The 21,369-nt window shown below is 38.9% G+C and overlaps 1 protein-coding gene across 2 annotated transcripts in view; it reads left to right on the top strand.

The window, feature by feature from the left end:
* The first annotated feature begins 566 nt into the window (after nucleotides 1–566).
* Nucleotides 567–21,369, top strand: part of syt3 (synaptotagmin III) — a 40,959-nt gene continuing 20,156 nt past the window's right edge. The window contains exons 1-6 of one of the 2 annotated variants that reach the window (XR_016155117.1): nucleotides 567–782; nucleotides 9,209–9,562; nucleotides 9,707–10,124; nucleotides 19,223–19,627; nucleotides 19,766–19,874; nucleotides 20,397–20,579. Coding sequence is in view for 1 of the 2 variants with exons in the window: in XM_039687182.2 (XP_039543116.1) it covers nucleotides 9,977–10,124; nucleotides 19,223–19,627; nucleotides 19,766–19,874; nucleotides 20,397–20,579 (845 nt within the window). In the remaining variant the exon portion in view is untranslated. The remainder of the gene's footprint in view (nucleotides 783–9,208; nucleotides 9,563–9,706; nucleotides 10,125–19,222; nucleotides 19,628–19,765; nucleotides 19,875–20,396; nucleotides 20,580–21,369) is intronic. The other variant, XM_039687182.2, reaches the window with a different exon arrangement.

Below are 21,369 nucleotides of genomic sequence, written 5' to 3'. Positions count from 1 at the left end.
GGTTGGTGTACACCTTAGTTGCTTTTTCAATGACGTAGGCTACGATCGCATTGAAATGGGAATGTCCGATCTGTCCACTTACAGTACATGTAAGATGCAAATGCCTATATAGGCCTATAGGCCTATCTGCAGATTTATTTCCACGTATGAAGGAGGACTGAAATTTAAGAATATTGGTCTGTTAATTCTTGGGCTTTTTTTTCTGTATACACGTTAGTGGGTCATATCCGACCTGTGCCACATGGGTGGAAAAAAATGGAATTGGGTCACTTAACCATTTAATGGAAATGCAGCCTTTGTGAATGCAATATAAGATTCGTGACACTAGGAAATTAATCCGGCACGTTATTTAAAAAAAAAAAAAAAACTTTTTATAACGTGGAGTTTGTTATAAGTTATACTTGCATATCTATACACACACACACACACACACACACACACACACACACAAAGTATATTAGTGATCTCTCTCTCTCTCTCTCTCTCTCTCTCTCTCTCTCTCTCTCTCTCTCTCTCTCTCTCTCTCTCTCTCTCTCGCGCCATACATCAGTATGTGTTTAGTACTGCACGCGCACTGGAGCCCGTGAGCGGAGACGAGGCTCTCGTTTAGTATTCCGTGCACAAGGCGAAGGAGAGAGTAGGGAGGGAGGGGAGAGAGTGAAATAGAGAAAAAAAAACGAGGCTGTGAAGACAGGCGAAAACACAGAAAGAGAGGAAGAAGAGGGGAGCGGACAGACTCCTCTGTCCCTCTCGGTCTACTCTTTGGCATCCGTCTGTCCCAGGTGCGGTATTTCAGCCTTTATCTGTCTTTGGGTGTGCGGGGCGGATGTTATGATGTTGCTGTTGTAACGCGTCGCATGAGAAAAAATGATATTTGGATGAATGTAAGCTCGAAGAAGAGGGTGTGCATATAATGTAGACAGTCGTTCCGTTCGAGATCTGCAAGGCTTTAAACGGTGCAGACTCTTTACGAATTGTTGCGTTAAGGTTATCCATATGTCTATTTGTGGGCGCGCGCTTATATGTTGTATAGGTCTGCACGTCTGTCCGCTATCGTCGTTCAAAAACCTCTCAGTTGCTTTAATGATCTCTTTTGTCTATTGCAAAATAATGCATGAATATGTGCTGGGCATCGTGACCTCGCATTTTCAGATGTGCATATGTGTGTAACAATGTGTGTGTTTGTGTGTGCAACAATGTATATAGAATGATCATCAGTCAGTTAGACTGTCACTTATGTAATTCTGATCTTAACTTCTATATTTTCTACTCTACATGCTTAATCTGCTCATGCATATGTAATATGCAGGAGGCAAGAATGTAAAATGTGCATATGAAGCTGCTTCCCTCCTCTTCAACCCCTTATCAATGTTCCATTCCCTCCAAACCCCACCCCTCCACCACAGTCTTCAAAGGCAGGCTTACATGGGCTTCTTTCAGGCACAGGACCATAATTATGCAAATATTAATTCATCCATATGGAACCGTCACAGGAATCCTCTCTCTGTCACTCACTGACAGCATATAACGGTATTCGTAAAAGCCATATGAGGGGGCGATTAATTCCCCCCTCAATGTGACGGAGTGGGTGATGACGTTGCCTGGCTGTCGGGCTGCCGAGAGCTTCCCTCTACACTCTTATCTGTGTGGGAGCTGAATCTTAAGGGCTGGCGCAGAACGTCACCAGTATCCCAGGGTTCCTCGCACTGTTCACTGCTCTTTCTTTTGCCTGTGTTTTCCTGTGTGGTGTTATAGATAATTTAGATACTCTTGAGGGCCTGGACAGAGGAGTGCAGGAGAGAGAGAGAGAGAGAGAGAGAGAGAATGGGAGGGTTTAACCAGGCCCACATGAAATCTGCAGGTTTACTCAGAATTGGGACGTGTGCCATTCATATAATTCTGGAACATTCCCACCCCGGCGTATTTGTTTATGAAATACGTGGACTAATTTGATTACTCTTGTGCTTTATGTTTTAATGTATTCCATAAAAATCCCCCAAATCCAAGTTTACAGATTTCATCTGGGCCTGAGGGTAACTTGCGGCAGAGTTTCACCGCAGTAGCCACGTGAAGGTTCGACCGTTTTTTGTCAAAGGAACAGGACTAAACTCTTTTTAGACACTGAAAGCAATGTTACGACATGCTCTAAGCTACATCAGCTTGCAACCACAAGCCGCAGAGGCCCAAGGTATCCTTTTTTTTTACAGTGATGTGTAATATCACTCCTGTCTTTGGCCAGTGGCAGAGGTCCGGTTGTGTAAATGACAGCAGCTGTTGGCAGGGCAGTTTTGATGCGTGTTTAGTGGCCAGTGAATACGCTGGACACAGGAGGGGATGGAGAAAGTGTCCAGGAACTCACAGCATCGTGGCAGATATGAGCAAGACGATGAGATGACGCAGTGATCTGGCTGAGTGTTCCTAAGTAGAGGTTGTGGCCGCACTGAAGGCCGTTTAGCCTGGTTTCCTCTCCCAGTGCATGAGAATAGTTATTTAAGGGAGTGAAATGGTACAAAAGAGGAAGGAAGGGTTAGAAAAACAAGATAGCATTGGAGGGAGGAAGATGAAGAGACATGAATCTACTAAAACTGCGTTATCATTTATTCATTCATTCCCACTTTGCAGGAAGTCTGGAAACACTTTGCTTTGAAGCTAGAGGGGTAAAGAAAATTACTGTTATCTTCCAACAGGTTTTAAAATACAAAAACACACCATCCTTACAGAAAACAAAAGCAGATTAGACTCCCGATGACATTGCAGATAAGACCACAGGCATGGGGAGATACAGTGAGTGAGAGAAAAAAGGGAACGTAAAAGAATGAGAGAAAGAAAAACCACAACTGCTTCATTAAGAAATTACTCTAATATCCTATTGGTTATACTTAATGGATTTACATCCCTTGTCAATAGAAGTGTTCAAATTCATAGCCTCAGTAGAGAAGAAAAGGATTAGCCATCATCTTTCTTTTACAATTAGTCTCAGTCACATCTATCAATTTCAGGGGAATAGGGGAAGTTGTAAGGCAGGTTTCCATTGAGTAAAGAGGAAAGACGGGAAAACTTCAAAAGGAGGCAGGGAAAACTACAAATGCTTCGTACGTTACAAAATGTTAAATATTTGCCTGATATTCTCAGTTTATCCTACTGGCTTTTTGAGGTCAATTTTAATATTTGCAATATATGATAATATTGATATTTAGGCTGCTATTGAAACCAGACTACTGATAGAGTTTATATTTAATTCATTTATATCCTTTGTTAGAAGTGTTCAAATTCATGTAGTCTTGTAAGGCCCTTGCACACTGAGTCTGGCTCTGAATTGTCAAAACACCTCTCAAAATGCTTGCTACGGATGCGAAAAACGCAGAAAATGAAACCCGATACGAATTTTTTGTGTGTAAACCTGATTGACACAACCTGAGGTCGTATTTATTTTTTAACCTGAAAATTTCAGACAAGATTTCCGGACTCAGTGTGCAAGGACTTAAGAGCAGAAGAAAATTTGCTTGGTTTAATTTTCAGTTTGAAGCTATAATTGTCATGTTTAAATATTAAAGAGAAATAATTTTTAAAAGTTGCATTTGGAGATGGACATGACAGCTCTGATTACCATCACACAGCAACTGAAACATCTGATTAAATTTATATCTATATTTAAACACTATATTTAAACGGGCCAAAGAGGCGTAATACTGAAGCAGAATTCCAAACAAAAAATATAGGAATTGTATTTGCTATAAAGTTTTAAACTGTGTGCATTCCACTAAAATGTGCCATAATGTGTATGGTTTGAGTGATGTTTATATATTTGATCCTGTGTGTCTGTCATTTTGAGCATCAACTTTTGCAGATTTTACAGCAACTTAACCATTAGCCTACAAACTGGTCAACCTAAATAGGCCACTGGACATTGCCTGCGGGACAAAACGAATTGCATCATTCTTTATTGGCTTGAATAATTTCACCTCAGGGCTGAGGACAGAACCTCAGACCCATCTGCTCTCTGCTGTAGATACAGCCAGTGACCTGAGTGATGGCTGCTGATCTGTGGTGTTGAAGGACAGCCCTCTGACACATCTCAACCTAAGACACCTGACAGTTGACATGTAGTGAATGCCAGGTGTCTTATGTTTGAACAGTCAGCAATATTATCATTGTCAGTAACTTGCCTTATGATAACACACGTTTGTGAGTGCTAGCTGCAGTTATTTAGAGGTTATTAGGACCTGTTGTATCATAGGATCACCTCATTTGTTACGCTTCATCATGTCCGCCAAAGCGTTCTGCAAATCCACTTGAATGGATCAAACTGGTGGAAATACGTAGACTAATTACAAGTTTAAAATTAATCCAATCGGACATCATCGCTTTCAGTCACGTCAAATAAATGAAATGACAATCTGTGAGCCATTTCTAGAGGCCACGCAGATTTTAGATTAAAGCACTTTGCCTGTGACCTTTACATTATTTTACAAGGATTTATAGACTAATAGGTAAAAGGTGGTGATTATTAATGATTGGCAATATACCAAAACAAAATATGCTTTTTTACTCTATTATTGTAGTTTTTTAGTAACTGAAAAAAAAAAAAAAATTGTGACTGAACAGAATTTCGAAGTTACATTTTCAGATTGTTTTGTGAGGTAAAATGTTTTTTGTTTTTTGGTCAGCATTTGAGGTAATCTCTTCTGCTTTGGGACCACTTACTGGACAGCGACCTGATCTAGTCTTTCTGCTTTCCGGTTTAAACTGGTCATCTAGGTGTTGTGTGGATTAGACACCAAACAAGAGCTGCAACCTTCAAATGTTTACGTATGTAATGAATGGCAATGTAATTATGGCCATTTTGATGGATGTCACTGAACATTGACCTTTCCGGTTGTGTGTGTCTGTGTACATATCCATGTAATCATTGCACTTTATTGTAGATTTTCATCTGTAATGTGTGATTGGACTGGGGCTTTTGTGGCCTTTATGACATGATTGGACTTGGGCAATTCCACCTGGCTTGCTTGTGATTGGACAGTGACCATACAGGTTCCTGGGGTCCCTGTTGTGGGATAATGCTTTTCCTGGAGATATTGATTGAGACCAGCAGTCAATGGAATGTCTGAGATGGGTTTCATGTTCTGTTGGGCGATTGTTTCATGTCGGTGTCACTTGCATGGATTTTACCTCCACACTCTATTCCTGCTTTTTTTTTTTCAAGATGCACAGCTTATAATACCCCAGAGCATCAGTGTAGTTTTATTACAGTACTGGATATCAATTGTAAATTCATATCCTCTAGAAATTTACACTAGCATCAAAATGCTAAGATTTCAATGCCACATGTTATATGCCCCTTTCGGTGTCAGACATTTTCTTCTCAAGCTTTATAGTTTGTCTCTCTCTTGATTTCTATTTCATTGGCTCTTTTTCTCTCCAGCTTCCCCGTTTCCAATCCTCTTTTACTTTGTTCTGAATCGCTCTGGCATTTCTGGACAGTGACACTGTAGTTTGCTGCCAGACGGCCATCTTTCACATTGAGATATGCAGCATTTTTAAGTCAAACCTTGACAGATTTACAGGCCGAGCCATTGGTGAAGAGTGCAGACAGGAGTTTTTTGTGGCAAGGGGGGGTGCTTTTTTATGGCTAATCTGAAGCTTATTTTTTATAATGGACTGAAGATCTGAGATGGACAGATAAATGGACCACAATCTGTTTTGAGTTTCCTTTAGACGATGTTCCAGAGTGATAGACCGCTCGGACACGCTGATTAGGCAGAGGAGAAGGCCAAAGGAAGGATTGAACGAGTGTGTGGGTGAACATCTTGACCTGAGTCCTGCCCCGAATGACTTATAGCTGTACTTAAGGCTTTGACTGATTGATTGATTGATTGATTGATAGATGGGAGCAGAGAAGACGGACTGAAAAGATGCAGCTTGCTGGAAAGAAACAATCCACCAAACACCAATGACAATTTACAAACCTAAAAAGCATGAAAAGATAGTCTATCAGGATGGTAGATGGACGATCGGTTCAATAAGAGGAGGTGTCCCGTCAGCCAGTGAAACAGATCGGACTTCTTGAGCGATTTGGCTGCATGAAAAACTCTCAGATGAAAGCATGCGATCATTAAATTGATTCACATATCGATAGATTTGCACAACTTTTCTGCAGAAAAGTTTTAGCTGATGCAGAGAGGGGATGAAAGGTTGGACGGAAGGGGAGAAAGAAACACTTTGAGGAGGGCTGAGACATGGAGCGAAAGAGAATGGAAATGAAAGTGGAGCTTTGACCTGGTTTTGTGAGACAGAATGAGCACAGAACAGAGGAAGAATACTGAGAGTTCTCATAGATATAGAACCCCATGCTGACAAATTATACACACGGCCCCTTAATAGATGAATCGCTACAACAAGTTTCTTTCTCAATGGCGTCTGCATGTATCAAAACACAGATTTGTTACTTGTATTGTAGGAATTTTCAAAAATCATTAAGTTTTGATCATTGATCATCAATGTGATGTGCGTGATGGTGGTGGCGCAGTGGATAAGACTCTTAACCCCTAGTTGCTCCAGAAGCGTGCGACCTCTGACATATATAGCAGTTGTAAGTCGCTTTGGATAAAAGCGTCAGCTAAATGTAAATGTATCAAAAAATGTAATTACTACAGTATGTTAGCATACTGCATTGATGTCCATTTAATGTGTGTGTATATACAGTGTAAAGTATATATAAAGTTCTGATAGCAGTACTCAGTAGATCTTTGACCTTTATTCTAATCCATCAATGAAAAGCTTCTTGGAATTTCAAATTTACGAACTACATCTAGTGCACTACGTCTATGATGAACTACATCTAGTGAAGTCGTGTTGATGTAATAAAATGTTGTGAATATTGGCCTAATTAATGTGAACCTTAAATGCTTTCATCCTCCACACGAGGGTTCAAAATTTGCCCATTCAAAAGCATAAAAAACAAGGTTTGTTTTATCAGTTTATGCTCTTCATCTGCAGTGTGTTGTGAGTGTGAGAACTGTTCTTATTGGCTGTGTTGTGTGATTGTGTTGTGTCACGCCCCATCACAGCCAATTTGCCTGTCACTCACTTGAATCTTGTGGTGTTGCACCCATAGACTGGAAGAAAAAAAATAAAAAAGGACAAAGCATCGGTTTTGAGGCCTTTTATGGGGGGTATGGGTGGTGCCATCTTTTGAAAATCTTGGGAAATCGTAACCCCGCCCACCTTCTGACCAATCCATATGTGGGTAAAAAGGTGGGCTTTGTGTGAGACTGAGCCGGCTGGTGGACGCGCCTCTTCAGCCAAGCAGCCTCAGCTATAACTTTACAAGATCGACTAGACTAGGCTACTTTTTACAGTCTATGGCTACTACATTCACTGCAAAGCTGCTGAAGACTACAAGCCATCAAAATATATTAACACTCCAGTCCAATGTGGGACATATATCAGTCTATTCGTACGTTTCATTTATTCATTTGGCAGACACATTTACAGTGTTTCAAATGTCAGTTATAACCGGTTATTACAACCAAGTACCTCGGACGCTAACTTATGCTAACTGTTGCAATGCCACTGCCCACCCACAAACACTGATGCTAAATAGTGCTACGCTTTTGTAAGTTACTTACCGAACAAACCTGCGTTCAGAAAAGAGCGGCTCTCTTGCAGTCTTGCAGTAGCGCTGAAAATGCGGTTGTAATTCCAGAAAATGTATGAGTTTGAGTATAAAATGAGAGTTGTCACTGCTGTAATCTCCCATTTTTATATATATATATATGATTGATTGATAAGAAATATTCTATGAGCTTAAAAAAATTATACATTTGATTTACTTAACTTTTTTTGTCAACAGGTTTCATGTAACTGGGTTATGTTGCATTTAGTTAGTTGCAACATTATTTACATAAGGTTAATTCAATGCTACTTATTTAAATCAGGTTAGCATTCTTAATTTTGTCCAAAAAGTTAAATTATCCTAAAAATTTATATCAAACAAAAATTTGACCAGATAACCCAGTTTCATTGATTTTTTTTTTTTTTTACAAATGTTATCTATCAAGAATAACTTGTAAAATAAACTTTACTCTGTTTACACTCTCATTGTATTAGCCGGAGGATGGTTTTGATACATCCATGGCATGCCCATAGTTTTTTTAAACTATTTAAATTTCTATTAGAAGGTCCTTAACCCAAGCACATGCTCTACAGTACTACACTTCACCACAATAGTAACTCCCCCAAAACACTTAACACATAACAGAAACTATTTTAAATGCAAACATTAAAGAACATTAAACATTAACAAGTCTTCCAATTTTATCATCTGAATAAAATGGATTCATTCAATAACATTTTATTTCAACATTTTACTTTCCAGCCCTTTGCAAAGCATGATGGGAGACGTAAATCCTGTTCCTATTACTAAAATGCTACTTTAACACAACTAAAATCATGTTTTAAAATCATGTTTACTTTCAACTCAGTTATGTTCAGTTACTTGACTTAATCCATTTGTGTTAACTTGATTTAAGTAAATTGAATAAACATGAAATACAATTTTTGAAAAACCTAATTGAAACATGTTCTTTTCAAATAAAAACATTAATAAAAACCATTTCAAGTCTATTTAACAAAATGTAATCCTGTTTGAATGAGAAACCTAATACAATGACGTTTGTTGAAATAAAGTGAATGGTATCAGAATGATTTCTGAAGGATCATGTGACTCTGAAGAGTAATGATGCTTAATGTATGCAATTCTGTTTGGTAATGGTGCAGAAATAAAACACTACAAACAAACTGAATTGGGGAAAAAATATCTACTTCCTCACCCAAAACTCACACCATTGGTTGAGCCAATGTGTCGAGCAGCTCAAATTAGCAATACAAGTTTAGCAATTGTTAATAGAGTAGAAATTATCACCTTTATCACCTTTAGTCTTCAGAGTATCAAGCAACAACAGCTTACCAAGATAAACTTGTTTTGTGGTTGACCACATCCTTGTTCCCGAGATGCACTATACAAGGAGAGCTGTTTGTCTTTGGGAAGAAATAGATATCCAAAAAGCACAGTTCTTCTCTGCATGCTGTTGAGCTCTGCAAGCCCAGCGGGATGCCTTTATAATTTAACCATCATTTTACAGCAGTTTTTTTTTTATGATATGTGCCTCATTTTCTCTCTCGCTCTCTCTTCCTCTCTTTTCAGGCAATTTCAAAGATCCTGTAGAACATTCCAGAAATACAGCCATGGAACTTAATGAACATCAAACCTTGAATGAAAAAACAAAGAGAGAAATCTAGTGGAAATACAGCATACGTCTCAGATTTTACCCTGCCCTGATGCTGCTTTAAGGACCAAGCCTGCAAACACTCTCCTCTTCCCTGACTGATGAATTAACTGAGAGTAATAGCCCACGAAATCTAGGCTATGCTTTCTGAACAACAGACTTAAATATAGTCTCGCTGTTTATCCATTGAAAAAACATTTCTCTATAATTGAATTCCCTCCTTCTTCACCATGACAAGGACTCAGGGATGTCATTGCTATCCTTTATAACAAGTATGTGCACAAAAAAACAACTCGTGAGCATTGTATATACAACTGAATAATGGATTTTTCAATTTTACTTCATAAATGTATGCAATGTGTTCTCCCTTGCTCTCATTCCTTCTTTTTTCCCCTCTCTCCTGTTTGCCCCCCCAGGAGCCTATGTTATTATTGAAAAGAGAGATTGTGGCTCACTTACCAGTGGGTTTAGCAGCTATTAATATCATAAAGAGATCATGCCATAAAGAGACTGCCTCGGGTCCTCGTTGAAACATTGTCCTTCAGAATCGAAAGCGAGTACCTGTTTTATCAGTATCCTACGGTAGAAAGTGGCCAGACACACCCTCTACGCTCAGGCGCCGTCCAGTTGGTGTGGGCGGTGAGGGCTGGTTGAGTGCAGGGTGGGTGTGCGATGCGGATTGGAGGATGTCGGGGGACTGGGAAGACGACCTTTGTAAGAAGGCGTTGGCGCTGGTGGAGGAACTGTGCTTCCAGTCTGGAGGCTTCAGCCAGAGTGAGAGTTGCCGAGAATTCATTTACTTGATGAGAAGACCTAACAGACAGATGAACACAGGTAAGAACACGGCAAACCCAATTAAAGGGATGGCTGATCCAAAAATAAGTATTTTGTCATCATTTACTCGACTTCATGTTGTTACGAACCAGTATGGCTTACTATCTTGCCCAAGGAACACAAAAGTAGATGTGTAGGTCACTGTTGTCCATGAAACAATTGATGGGGACCGGAGCTTTCAAACTACAGAAAGGACACAAACGCTTCATAAAAGTGGTCCTTTTGACTTAAATGCCAAGGCTTCTAAAAGGCCCTTTCACACTAAGGACAATAACGATAAAGATATAGTTTGAAAAATCATTCTTAATGTAAAAGAATCACAGAGTCCACACCACAACTATAACGGCATAGAGAAACCATATCGATAGAATCACTTTCCAAACCTCTCAGATTGATTTTTCCAGCTGATTGACTGAAACATTCAGTTGCAGATGACAAAACTGCACACTAGAATAAACAGTACAATATCACCCACTGGTGGGAACACTAAGATAGTTTTTTATGTTTAGTGTTATCGTTCTTGGTGTGAGCGTCCCTTTACAGGTTTAGAAAGGCAGGAGGGTGGTAAAATTACAGAATTATCACTTTTGGGTGCAGTATTGATCTAAAGCCTATTCGAAGCATGAATTGCTATGATTTTTGTCCCAACTTCTAACCAAGATATTGAATTGGTTTTGGCCTTCACCATGACAATAACTCATGGATGTTCACAAAAACGATGTGTGAGCAATCCACATACAATTCAGAAATGGAAAGAGAGATTGTTACTTACTTTACCAGTGGGTTTAGCAACCATTAAAAGTTTCAATCAACTATCATAAAGAGACCATCTCAGCTCCTTGTTGAAATGTTATTCTTTAGTATCCATAACAGTTTAATAAAAAAAATTGGGACAACAAATGACGTCTGTAGCTTACAAAAAGGACACAAAAGCAGTGGTCCATATGACGTATATGCTAAGTCATAAGTGTGTGTTACAGGTTTGGAAAGCCATGAGGGTGGTAAATCGATGACAGGATGTTCATTTATGGTTGAACTATTGCTTTAAACCTTTTCAAAGCATGAATTGCTGTGATTTATGCCCAACTTCTAACCAAAATATTGACTTCAGCCAGATATATGGCCTCAAAGGGTTTTTTTTCATCATCAGCCCACCTCATTGAGCTATGAGACCAGGAAAGAGCCTCACTGGTAAAAGCTGCTCGTTCAAGTAATTGTGCCCGGACGTTTTTATCTGTATTCACACCATGCCCACCACAGGTGCTATGGTTGGATGCTGTGTTCAGAGTGAGACTGTCCTGTTTACAGATTTAGTCATTATTGTTTAAATTCTCCAGTGTCCAGTGATTGAAATTGAATTGGACTTGCATTCTGTTTAATATGAAATGGCACAACCACAGGTAATTGAAATGGCTCTAAGCTCCTTGTGAAAAGAGGGGGAAGGAATGAAGCTGCACAGGCTTACCTTTATCATAGGGACTCCAAACACCCTAAATCCCCTAAATGTATAGCAGAGAGAGGTTTCATCAAGAGAATCGTCATCTTTTTTTTTTAATTAAAGGGCTAGTTTACCCCAAAATTAAAATGTTGTCATCATTTGTAAAACTGTGTGACTTAATTTTTTTCAATGGACACAAAAGATGATATTTAGAAAATATTTGTCCATATAGTGATGGGTCCAGTGTTGTTTTGGAGGCTGGAGCCCATTGACTTTCATTGTATGACTTTCATTCTTTAAAAATTCTCCTTTTGTGTCCTGCAGAATAAAAGTCATACAGGTTTGGAACAGCGTGAGGATAAGTAAATAATGACATGAATTCTTTTTTGGGTGAACTATCCCTTTACTATCCCCCAAAAAACACTTATTACTTTTAAACAATTAAGGGTTTAATTTTTGGAGCATGTCAAAACCTATAATTTTCAATTATGTTTTGCTTAGTTATATTATAATAACCATTTTGAACGAATTCTGGACATTTGCTTATCTTAACAGGTTTTCACATAATGACTAATTGTCGACCATTAGTTAAAGGGATAGTTCACTTTGAAATGAATTTTTTACATGTTTTAGCTTACCTCAAGGGTATCCAAGATGTAGGTGTCTTTGTTTCCACAGTATTTTCATACATATTTTCGTATTTTTTACACACAAGTGATCACTTCCGGCTCATGCGCAGACCGAAGCGCCCGTGCCTTCAGTCCAAAAATAAGTATTTTGTCATCAATTACTTGACAAAATTGAAAATACTGTGGAAACAAAGAAACCTACATCTTGGATGCCCTTGAGGTAAGCTAAAACATATCAAAAATTAATTTCAAAGTGAACTATCCCTTTAAGGCAGCACTGGATTGGATCTGACATTTGGTTTCATAAAAGATGTGCTAGAAGCAGTGTCCAAACTCACATTTAGATTTTATTCATTTACCTGAGGCTTTTAGCCAATAGCAACTTGCAAATGTAAATAACCCAAGCAATTCATCTAAGGAAAAACGCAAAGCAAAAAGTGCTACTATACCAAATTTTCAAGCAGTGCAAAATTAGAGGAGAATATTCACTCCAAATTTGAGTGAAAATGGCTTTCTTGAATTGAAAAAACAAAAAACTTGGCAGTGGCCAGTAACATTATAAGGAACTTACATGATTTAAAATCCATTGTATGAATGATACTCTGACCCTCGCTTATGTAAGCGAAGCAAATGATTAGAGTGAAAGACATACAAACGGTCTACTAAAGAAAATCTGACACTTCTTCCTGGTGATCAAAAGCTGGAAAGCTCTTATGTACAGTAGCTAAGGGAAAGTCTGGTTCATGATGTTGTTTTGCTGAATGCGTTGTGGTGACATGCATAGCTGAGCAGGACGGCCAGTTTACCATATTATTAATTAGTGGGAAACTGAGGGAAGATGCCCGAGGCTCTTTAAACTCTTCTGTACTCACATATGGCCCATATGTGCACTACAGCAGAAGGGTAGTCATGCTGTCAAGCATTGTGTAACAAGGTGAAACAGATTATTTTTAAGCCCGGGTCTCTGTCTAAGCCATGGTCAGTTACCGCTGACCATGAAATTTCAATTTGGATTTGCTGCTTTAACCGGAGACATTTTGCCACTTTCCATTTTATATCAAAGTGTATTTATTAACACACTCAGGATGAAAACCAAAAGTGACTCTTACATTTGATTTCTCCCCTACTGCATGGTTTTAAATCACAGCGAGAGTGAAATTATGTGAATGCTTTTATTCGCTGATGGAATAAAAACTAAAGATTAGACCGACTGTGTTCAGAATCAGGGACAGGTTGGACCAATGTGCGTAAGCTACATCTAGGTCTAGTTGTAGCATAAAGGTGCACTTAGAAACCAAATATTTGTTGAAATTCAAGACTACTTTTAATTTTGGGAAATGTCAAGTGCATAGACAGCTTACAAATGACTAGCTACAGTACTCTTGCTTTAGGAAGGATTGATGTAACCAAATTACGTATACTCAGTTCCGACTGTGATGGGCCGGTGCAACCTTACCGAGCGCTTAGGAGGTGGTGATGGTGTGGAAAAGTCTATGAGACAAGATGAAATGAAAGCTTGGCATCGGGGCAGAACGCCAATCCTCCTGGTTCAGTCAACCCAGAGTTTGTGGATCAACCTCCCTCCCCAGATATACTGCTTCTGAACAGTCTTTCTTTGCAATCAGATCAATACATTAACCTTTTTAATCCCAAACCTCTCCCGCGTTCAATTCTTTCTCTCCATCAGTGTCCGTTTGTTTGGCTCCACATCTTTCATTCCTGCAGTTCCGCCTCTCCCGCATCAGCCATCCTTCTCGCTCTTCCTCTCTCCATCACTGTCCACTTTTTTCAGGCTTTTTTTTTTTCACAGAGGAATGCTTGCGGACTTTATTAACCCCTCTCTGGTACTACCTCTCTCTTTTCCTCACCTTCCACGTGTGGAGTGAATGCGTTATCTTGACCAGTCAGCCGATGTGTCTGCTTCAACATGTACACTAATCTGTTAGCTTCTTTTTGCCCCCTCCTTCTTTCCTCTGATTTGTCCTAGTTTTGTTTTCTTTTCATTCGCCCTCTCTGTCGGCTCCCTGCTGGAAAATCCACTTTAAGCTGGCAGCTTTGTTTTGGGACATGTTTGCTAGTTTCTTTGCTGGTCCAAGCTGCTCATTACCAGTTTAAAAGTGCTCAAGTTTGGTTTTGGCTTTGCTTGTCAACCAGCTGATGACCAACTCATCAGTTAGTGACCCTATTTTTCAGCTGGTGGACTACAGTAAAACAATTTTTGGACATCTGGGGAAAAACAACAGCTACATTTTTATAAGTAGTATATCCATTTTCTCAGTTTATAGCCTTGTAACTCAAGGCTGTCTTGAATAGCCTCTCTTTTAGCACTTCATAACTTTTTTCATTGTTCATATTTCATTAAAAAGAACTTCTTGTTGCCAGTGAACCTGAATACAGTGAAATGAAATAAATCATACCCCGGTGTATAACAGGCAGTTGTTATTTAAGTGAGACCACAGATATCACTATATTAACACTATTAACAGTTATTTTTATTATGCGTTGATTAATTAAATGTTGGTGAATTTTGTCTATTAAAAATATGTTTTATTAAAATATATAATGTCAAATATAATCCTCACTCAGACAACTGCCTCACCTCCTTTTTTCTGCTTTATACGTAATTTTTCATGCCTTCTCTCTCCATTTCCATCCCTCCTCTATTCATATCTCTGATCTCCTTTCCTGTCCCAGTCTCTTCCGTTTTCTCTTGCTATTTACGTTTTTCTTACTCCCTCTGTCTGCATCTTGTTCTTGAAGCTGACAGATCAGTCCCTTCTCTCCTCCCTATGTATCTCTTTTTGATCATATCTTTGAACAAGTAGTAATTAATGACATACAGAGACACTGATGAATTATTCACCAAAGAGAGACAGAAAGTACAGAGAAAGGAAGAAGGAAAACAGCAAGAGGGAGGATAAGAAGGGTGGAAGGAGGGGGAGAAAGGAAAGGATGAGGAGAGCATAGGGGATGCAAGGGAGACAAATGATGAAGGTGGTGTAAGATGAGGAAGGAAAGCATGATGTCTCTCCTGTAGCATACCTGAAGAGGTTGCGTCTGAATTGCACTACGTGAAATAAAAACCAAAAAAGATTTTTAACCTTAGGTTTTTGTCTCATTTAGATCTGGAATTGTGTCTTTATAGATAGACATTTTACCACAATAATAACATTTGTGTATTTATTAACATGATGAAACCCAAAGGTGAATTTAAAGAGGTAACATTATATATAACTACATTTTCTAATATATATATACTTTTAAACTTATTTTATTAATTGTATATTATATGTGTGTGTTATTTAAATTAAATTCAATTTTTTTAACTGACTGAATATAATATATATATATATATATATATATATATATATATATATATATATATATATATATATATATATATATATATATTAGGGCTGTCAAATGACTAATCACGATTAATCACATCCAAAATAAAAGTTTGTGTTTACATAATATATGTGGGTGCACTGTGTATAATTATTTTAGATATATAAATACTCACACATGCTTGTATATATTTAAGAAATATTTTCATGTATATACTGTATATAGAATTATATATAATTTATATTATATAAAAATATAAATATTTTATATATAAACAATATTTTTTTCTCAAGCATGTGTGTGTATATATATATATATATATATATATATATATATATATGTATAAAATAACTATACACAGTGCATCTACATTACTATGTAAACACAAACTTTTATTTTGGATGTGATTAATCGCGAATAGTCATTTGACAGTCCAAATATATATCTATACTGTACATACTGGTCTCATTTTATGAACCATGGACGAAGAAATCTCAAAACATTCAAAATTGACTTGAGGCTTTCAAAAAAGAGCAAAACAACATGATCCAGACCTGCCTGTTGTGTTGTTCTGTTACATTGCTGAAATTCCTCTCTGTAATGAATGTTTGCATTCCAATTAATTACTCTTCGTTTCATTCCAGTTTAAATTTCATTCCAATATCCTGCGAGATGTGACCAATTCAATTAAAATTCCAAATTATAAATTGAAACAGAGCTGATTCTCAATTTTGCCCAATCCAGCTTCTTTCTTTGGAGAGCTGCAACTATGTGAGCAATGCATCGAGGAAAAGAGAGTGGTTAGGAGAAGAAACAAAGACGGTGAAACCAAAACTGAGAAAGATGGCATGAAAATGAAGGGAGAGCGGATAGTCATACGATATAGCCTCCTTGCATAAAATAAATTACAGAGCAGCTCAAGGTAGAACCACCCTTGGGGGTTTCAGAGCTGGTGGGTGTTGTCTCTGAGGAAGTGATGTCCCTGCTCGCACATCACTTCCTCAGACACAACACCCACCGACTCTTAAGCCGAGGAACTTTGTGGGTGTGAGATCTGAATAGAGCTCTCGAGAGTCGGGCTGACTGACAGGCCCTTTGTTTTTCTTGATTGGCTGGCACTTGTTTGTCCCTGCTTGTTGGAGAGAAACTGTTCTCTTCACTCTGTTGCCAAAGTCATCGTTTTAAAGTGACTCATGCTCACTCATAGAAATTGTTATTAAAGGCTGCGTGATTGAAAGCTCACACTCGGTGAGAGACAGAGTCATAAGGCTTAATCACAGTTTAGAGGACATCTTTGTGGAAATTGTCATTGGCATTGACACTTTTTTTACTTGGAAATAAATCCATCGTTTTCTTGGCTTTGTATTCAGATAAGAGCTTGCGAATGTTAAGAGAGCCGGTGGTAATTTACAGGCACAATGCGCCATCTCCTTCCCTTTTTCTCCTTCTGATCCTCTCTCTCTCTCTCCACTTCCCTCAGTTTCTCCCAGTCATTCCCCAAGCGCAGCATCTGTCTGCCAACGCTACCTCATTTGCACATTTTTCTTTTTAAACATCTCTGTGTTCATCATCCTAGGTTATGCAATCAAGTTTGTTACCTTGGGTTGAGAACTGAGTTTAATTTTTTTTTTTTAAAAATACTGTAACCAAATTCATGGTGTTCGTTTCCGTTAACAGCCCTTCTGCATTCATCTCTCGATGAGGATGTGTTCCTGAAACGCAAGTAAATCTACAGAGCTAGAAAAATAGAAATAATGCAATGTGAATTAAATGTGATGGGAGAGAAAGTAAATAGTAAAGAGAAGTTAAAAATAAAAGAGAAATGTTGGTTAAAGGAAGGGTAGGCAATTTCGGAGAGTCAAACTAGCCTTTGAGATCATTAGACCCTCCCTTCAGAGCGTCTTCTCCAAAGCCATGCTTCCTTTAAAACACATGAACACACACAGCAGAGTCTGCAAAGCGTCAAGAGAGATGGTGATAAATTACCTCATAGCACATTACGTTACATAACGTAAACAACTTACCGAGCTCTTATACTTGTTCAAACTGACTGCCACCACACACACACACACACGCGCAAACTAAATCCAGTCTGAGAAATCTGGTCTTGTTAGTCCGAAATAGCTGTTCGGAGGGGTTGCCAAGATGGCGGCCGAGTGGCAGGACTTGCCTAAAAGGACTTTGGTTGTACTTAAAGCTTGTGATACCATCGGCACTAATTCTCAACAACTCGTCACCATACTGCCGTGATTACTTCGACTTCCAACCAGATGGAAATGGATAAATGCTTTAAATGTTCAGATCCAATCTGACTTGTAATGCTGCCCGAATCATACACTGTACCTTCGTTGGCCAGAGAACTGGCCCTCCGACTGAGTCGCAAGGTTCTCCCAAGGTTTTTTTCCACCATTCTGTCACCTGATGGGAGGTTTGCTTCCTTGTCACTGTTGTCTTGGCTTTTGGCTTGCTTAGTTGGGGACATTTAACTTTCAACAATATTATTGATCTGCCTTATTTAAAGCTACACTGTGTAACTCTTTTAGTTTATTCTTAGCTAAAAACACTTAGTTTTTTCAAAAATATATGTGCTCATTAATGTATATTTACTTCATTCAAGTAATAAAGTATTCTCGTGAGTGTATAATATGCCATTGAAAATACATACGGGTAAGGGGTTCTAATGTCAGTCGCCATGTTGCCCCTCCATCTTGAAAGTACATTAGCCAAAGAGGGACATACCCGTTAATTCAAGCTTCGCCTTTTGCGTTTACGTTTGAGTTAACACTCATGAACGAGGTCGAACTGGAAGCCATGTTAATCTTGGACTACATTGGACGAAATTGGAATTGAGATGAACAGAAACTAATATTCCCTGGATGGTCATATACCTTTTCACCGCTAGATGGGGATAAAAATCACACAGTGTAGCTTTAAGGTGGATGTTGAGGAAATTTTCTTCTAGAAACAAACTTTGTTGTATTATTTTCATAGTATCACTGTGAAGCTGCTTTGATTCAATCTGTGTTGTAAAAAGTGCTATATAAATATAGGTGACTTGACTTAAATCAGTGTCATATTTGCCTTTTTAAAAAAAAAAAAAAAATTTACATTTTAAAATGGTATATTAAAATCGATTATATATAGTATAAAAATTTAAATTTACAAACTACTCTAAAGGAAATGTGTTATTTTTTCTGATTTAAATAGTTTTGTGTTATTATTATGGATTTGTGATATTATTATACATGTTTAAATTGTTGTTGTTTTTATGTGAAACTGTTTGTGCTGCCATCTGGACCAGGACTTTCTGAAAGAAGAGATCTTGTATCTCTGTGGAATTCTGCTGATTAAATTAAGTGTAAACTATCTTAAGTAAAACAAATTAAAATGTTACCAAATATTTTTATTTAGGTTTTCAGGTTTTTAAGTAGATTAATTTTAGTTGAATAATATAATGTTTATATTATATTACTATAATTATTTATTTAGTATCTAGTTAGGACTAATTGTTGTAGTCCTAAAATAACCATTAGTGGATTTGTGAAGGAACCGGGAAGTGTTGAGTGGAACTGAACCAGAATCATTACATTTCTTATGATTTTTGTTACCTCTCAGGGTTTCAAGGTTGTAATAAATCATACTCACACACTTTCTCTCTCTCTCTCTCTCTCTCTTTGTTTCAGAGATCTCTGTGAGTCTGCTCTCCGTCATTGTAACGTTCTGTGGCATTGTGCTGCTCTCTGTCTCTCTCTTCGTCTCCTGGAAGCTTTGCTGGTTGCCGTGGAGAGATAAGGAAGGCGGGGGTCTGAGCTTAACATCGGGGCTCCTGCCCGGCGGTGCCAGTTTGGGCGGGGTCGGAGGTGGAGGGGGCTCCTCGCTCCTTCCTCCCCTGTTGCAGAGGAAGGATACTAACTCCTCTTCCTCGCTGTATCCCTCACTCTCCCAGCATGGTCAGCATCACCCCCATTTCTCCGACCCGATGGGGGTGGAGGGCGGAGGGGGGCTGGTTGTGGGGGGTGTGGTTGGGGGTCCGCAGGAGATGCAGGAGCATTCCTACCTAGACATGGACACTTATCCCAACAATGCTGGTAAGCAGAACTCTGCACTGTATCAAATTCAGAAGCACTACTTTACTCTTTGTGAGAGACATTGATCTTCGTTTATTATCCTCTATTCTCATAACTACACTCCTTTAATCTTTCTATGGCTTATGGTTTCTCTTCCAGCAAACCTTAAGTTGAGCCAGACATCTCCTGAGTTGCCCCCAGCAACAGAAGGAGGCTCAGCTGCGAAAGACCTGCCGAATGCCCACTCCCAGCAGCAGGTCACCACCAGGTCAGTGACCTTCTCTTGTTGTTCCTCTCTCTCTCTGTGTTGCAGGATGATGGAATGGGCGTGTAGTTTGTCTCTTACAGAATGTTATATTCAAGTACAATATTGTGTTTTTGCTTACTTCTTTGTGTTAAATCTTACATGCGCTACTGTTGAGATTTATTGTGTGATATCATGAATTACCAAAATAAAATTTTCTTTATATTGAATACACATTTTAAAGTCTAATTTATTCCTGTGATGCAAAGCTGAATTTTCAGCATCATTACTCCAGTCTTCAGTCACGCGATCCTTCAGAAATGACTCTAATATGATGATTCGGTGCTCAGGAAACATTTCTGATTGATTTTAATGTTGAAAACAGTTGATATCTTTTTTCAGGATTCTTTGGTGAATAGAAAGTTCAAAAGAACAACATTTATTTCAAATATAAATCTTTAATGAAACATCCAGTGTGGTGGGAGTTTGTCTATACTGTACATGCTCACGTATGAGTGTGTTGTTCACCCTCTGGTCTCTCTCCAGGCCTAAGCCCATGACTCACCAGCTCTCCAGCCCTGATTTCCATGGTGAGGAGAAGAGCGAACAGCTGACCAGCATTGGGCAGATCAAACCAGAACTTTACCGGCTGCGCCAGGGAGACCAGGGCGATGGAAAACAAGGAGACAACTGCGGCAAAATCAGCTTTCTTCTGCGCTACGCCTTCAAGTGAGTGCTCGGATCCATCCCACCATTACCTCCTTTCCCCACGGGGAAGCGTCTCGTATGGAACTGTCACACAATGTGGATCCATGCTTCTCGATACATCAGTGGGTTATAAATAGATCTCATCGGCAGGGCTTACAATTGAATAGGCGAGCTGGAGAAAGAAGCAGGGGAGTTGCAGTCAGCACAATGAGTTATAGTCAGGCCCGCTGTGGGCAGCCCGCGCACGTCAGACGGGGTCCTTTATTTTGCCGTCACGCAGAGGGACATTAGAATGGTGGAAAGTGCTGATGTTTGAGAAATGAAGGAAGGAGAGGCTGTTTCACTCATGAATTATATATGACCAGCCACTTTAAACAGCACAGGCTGTCAACACATAATAACACAGCACTGTGTTTCGGCCAGAATTACAGAGGTGGCTGAGGGAGAGAGAGAGAGATGGAGATGGGCGAGTGGAGATTGATATCTCGTTCCTTGCACATAGGGAGTAGTTCGAATAAATGATTTGACACTTCTGTTCCTGTTCATCACATTATCGGTCTATTATATTCTGCTGTGAGAGTTCTAAGGTGAGTATGTCACAATTGTGTGTGTGTGTGTGTGTGTGTAGGAAATGGAAAGCATTTAAATTAAAGGGATAGTTCACCCTTAAATGACAATTCTGTCATCATTTCCTGATGTAGTTCCAAACCTAAAATTACTTGCTTTCTTTTGTGGAACAAATAAGCTGTTCTCTTTCCCATAAAGTGAACAGCCATGGCCACCCTTCACATCCATTGGATGGAAAAGACGG

This window comes from Pimephales promelas, chromosome 3 (assembly GCF_988280905.1).
Source record: "Pimephales promelas chromosome 3, fPimPro1.hap1.1, whole genome shotgun sequence".
Lineage (NCBI taxonomy): Eukaryota > Metazoa > Chordata > Actinopteri > Cypriniformes > Leuciscidae > Pimephales > Pimephales promelas.
The sequence above is the reverse complement of the archived record's forward strand: the minus strand, read 5'-3'. Positions and strand labels throughout refer to the sequence as shown.